Consider the following 3,527-nt stretch of genomic DNA (forward strand, 5'->3'; position numbering starts at 1 on the left):
CGGGGACCGCCTGTATTCAATTGTATTTTGATCGAAAATCGCGAAATTCGACACAAGCCCATGTCTGTGCTCCATTGAAGGCGAAAATTTTATATGGAATTTGACAGATAACGTCGGACGTGCGATTTCGTCGTACGACGATCAAAAAAATTTGATTCCGTCGGATCGTCGCATCCGATTTTATCTGTCAATGTAATCATGCAGTTTATGTAGGAACAATATCAAATATTTTTTTATAATGGTTTAACAATTCAAATCATTCGAATTTTCGCAATATGAGCCGAAATAGTGTTTGACAGAAGCGTCCGATAAAATCGCATCGGATGAGCGTTGCCACCGCCCTTACTCCGAATCCGCGCAAGTCGATAACTGCGTAACTCGGGAACAGACTGTAAATATCTACGTATAAAACATTGGAGCTCGGGAATAACAATGAGGACTAGCTCAATCGTCCGCTGTGAACTTGCTGATCAAGTACAAGAAACTTGTTTTGCTACAGTGTTTTTTAACAATAGTTTTGTAAGGCAATTGTGCTGCTTAAGATCGATATTACTAGTGTGCATGCGATGGAAGAGGATTTGATGGAATACGCTCCTAACATTCCGGATAATGTATTGGAGCTAATATTTTCCTTTCTGAAGCTGCAGGATCTACGTAACTGTACATTAGTTTGCAAAAGCTGGTACCGATTCTTCAGCGATGAAAACAATGAAGTTTGGCGCGCACAATGTTTGCAAAAAGTTCCCGCTGAGGCGTTTAAAAACGATCTTTTGACTGTTGTGCCGACGTACAAAGCTAAACTGCGAGCATATTTCCACGCCTGGAATCCGTTTGATTGTAGTCGCCACGTATATATCAAGCCAAATGGGTTTACCCTTCACAGGTATGATTGAATAAAAAACTAAGAACTGGAACGTGGCTTGCAGTGAAATGCATTACGACGAGAAGATTTATAAACTTCTCTTAATCGAAACCCTGTATTTTGTCTTCCTTTACGAAGAAACCCTGTGGCACAAAGTACGGACGGTTCCAGAGGGAAAATTGGATTTAAACATGGCAGGCATGCCTGGGAAGTACGGTGGGAAGGTCCACTTGGCACGGTAGCAGTTGTTGGAATTGCTACCAAGGATGCCGCTATTCAATGTCATGGATATTATGCTTTACTTGGTAAGATATTCGCCGTGCCATTAGATTTGGAAGATGGAATTGGACTTCGGCTGTCAAAATCGACTCCAGCAAGCTTTATGACACTCAAATTCTGGTCTCTAGTGTAATAACGCGCAGGGAACCTGAATTGAATTTGTTTAATTGTTTTCTGTTTGAATGACTTAAACGCTTTCTAACACGTTGAAAGCATGTCCTACTTTGTTTTACCTTGCATTTAATTAAACATTGGCTTTAATTTACGTTTTTTAGCTCTCTGACAGGAAAATTCGTCTCGGTACAGAATCTACATACGGTCATCCAAATTAATTTTTATAGCCATGATAATTTCTGACGAACGCGCTTTTACATTCTAATTATAATTTCATCTGCCTAATCTAATAGCACCATTAAAATCTTATATCAAACGTTACAACTGCACGTCTTACCGTTAGGTGCTGACGATCAAAGTTGGGGATGGAATCTGGTAGATAATTTGTTACTTCACAACGGAGACGCCCATGGTATATACCCTCTTCTGAATAATGCCCCTAAATATAAGGTACGTGATAGCTGAGTAATATGGTGGAGAAGATATACATTTTAATAATTTTTCCTTGGTTTATTCCTATCTTGTTCAATAGGTAGGAGAAAGAATACGTGTAATACTAGATTGCGACGAAAATACTTTGTCTTTTGAGAAAAACTATGAATTTCTTGGAGTTGCATTTACAGGTAAATAATATTTTTATTAATTAGTAAATGTGCCAAGAGTCAATGCAAGGGCCACAGATTAAGCTTAAACGACTATAAAATCAAATATCCATAAAAAAACGATAGCTTCATAGCTTCACTGGTTTGCTCAATCGATGGCCCTTTATATCACATCATTATATTGTTGCCCTTTTCCTGCTATGTAATTCGCTCATGCCTTATATACCCTGCTAACTTTCCGAGCAAAAATCAATAAGAATGGTCGTATTTTCAAATACACGGGTGTCATCACGATCGACCATTATTCAATTATCACTTGCTTCAGGTGGTTCACATAGGAATTAAGTATTTAATCAATCGTGTCGCCGTTCTAGTTCTAGTGATGCATACAGGGTTTTGAATTAAATAAGAGAATAGTTCAATCATTTAGAGGAATATTGCAAATCGGTAATGGAATGTTGCAAGCAAGCTGTGGAAGTATGCAATCATATAGGGGAGTGCTGCAATCGACTAGGGAAATTTTGTTGGCATACTATGAAGCTGTCATCAGATTATGGGTGCTTTGCATGCAAAATTCATCTACCGATTTGCAACTTTCCCCTAAGTGATTGAACTATTCCCTTATATGATTAGAAACCCTGTAACTTCAATGCAAAACTATACAAAAATACTGAGGGAAAGAGAAAGCTCCTCTGGCTGGCTATGTTATCAGCAGCTTTTTTGCAAGTTTTAAAATTCATCAATCGTTTACCGTCTTCTAAACGAAGTTTTTTTTAGATTCCTTTAAGCTGAGAGCTTGAGTCGTTTAAACCCCGTCTAGAGGCCGTTTAGTGGTTTTGTGGCACTTGGATAATTATGCATAAAATTTTAATGATTTCTGATCAACTAAGTAACGAATATGTTAAAAATGAAAATTTTATTTATCTTTTTTTATTAATTTATTTGACAGATTTACCGGAAAAAAATTTCTATCCGACTGTTGCTGCGGTGTATGGAAATACGGAAATTTCGATGGTATATTTGGGCGCTCCATTAGATGGATAAATGGGCTTTAAACGACAGTTTCACAGCACACTATTTTGGAAACTTCAGTGCGAGTATTTATTGAATATCGCTTTAGTATTATTGTTGTAACTAGTCAAATAATTTTTTGGAATCTGCGTTTCGTGACCAGATATTAGCTATTATTTATATAAAGGTTTTATTGTAGATGCAGTCCAATAAAATTCCATTTATATTTATTTTAAATCATATTGTGGTACAATATTTAATATTGTGATACAAAATTTGATTTATTCAACCCCTTATGAAGTCTGATTTCATTACAGGGCTTTCCAATTGAGTTTAGACTAGCAGCATACTTCTTTTGAAAAGTCACAATCGATTCTTGACTAGCATCCTCTTTTTTTATTACCTGCAATGGATTATTGACTACCCGCTGCGCAAATTCGAGCAGTTTCCTGCGCAGGAAATGTCCCGCACAACAAAATCGAGCAGTTTTTGAGCTCGCTTTCTAGCTCGCTTTCCGCCGAAACCGATCGAGAAAGTGAGCAGAAACATCCGAAGAACCGATCGAAGCTCTTGATCGATGGAAGCGTTTACGGTCGTTCGAGAGAGCACGCTGTATGTGTTTGTCTCTTTCTGACAAAAAAAGCTGCGGTACGCGACCA

At 37.7% G+C, this 3,527-nt stretch overlaps 1 protein-coding gene across 1 annotated transcript; it reads left to right on the forward strand.

The window, feature by feature from the left end:
- Window positions 1–382: 382 nt before the first annotated feature.
- Window positions 383–3,105, forward strand: LOC121600868 (F-box/SPRY domain-containing protein 1). The gene is made up of 5 exons (XM_041929654.1): window positions 383–883; window positions 1,001–1,167; window positions 1,599–1,705; window positions 1,788–1,878; window positions 2,807–3,105. Exons 1-5 carry the CDS (start codon window positions 567–569, stop codon window positions 2,899–2,901), a joined length of 777 nt encoding a protein of 258 aa, XP_041785588.1. The 5' UTR covers window positions 383–566; the 3' UTR covers window positions 2,902–3,105.
- The last annotated feature ends 422 nt before the right edge of the window (window positions 3,106–3,527 follow it).

Source organism: Anopheles merus, unplaced genomic scaffold (assembly GCF_017562075.2).
Source record: "Anopheles merus strain MAF unplaced genomic scaffold, AmerM5.1 LNR4000009, whole genome shotgun sequence".
Taxonomy (NCBI): domain Eukaryota; kingdom Metazoa; phylum Arthropoda; class Insecta; order Diptera; family Culicidae; genus Anopheles; species Anopheles merus.

Excerpts from the sequence above, each read along its gene's own strand:
- LOC121600868 (XM_041929654.1), top strand. The coding sequence starts at position 567 with ATGGAAGAGGATTTGATGGAATACGCTCCTAACATTCCGGATAATGTA. Across the intron at positions 1,168-1,598 it reads TGGATATTATGCTTTACTTG|GTGCTGACGATCAAAGTTGG; the intron begins GTAAGATATTCG and ends TCTTACCGTTAG. Across the intron at positions 1,879-2,806 it reads TCTTGGAGTTGCATTTACAG|ATTTACCGGAAAAAAATTTC; the intron begins GTAAATAATATT and ends TTTATTTGACAG.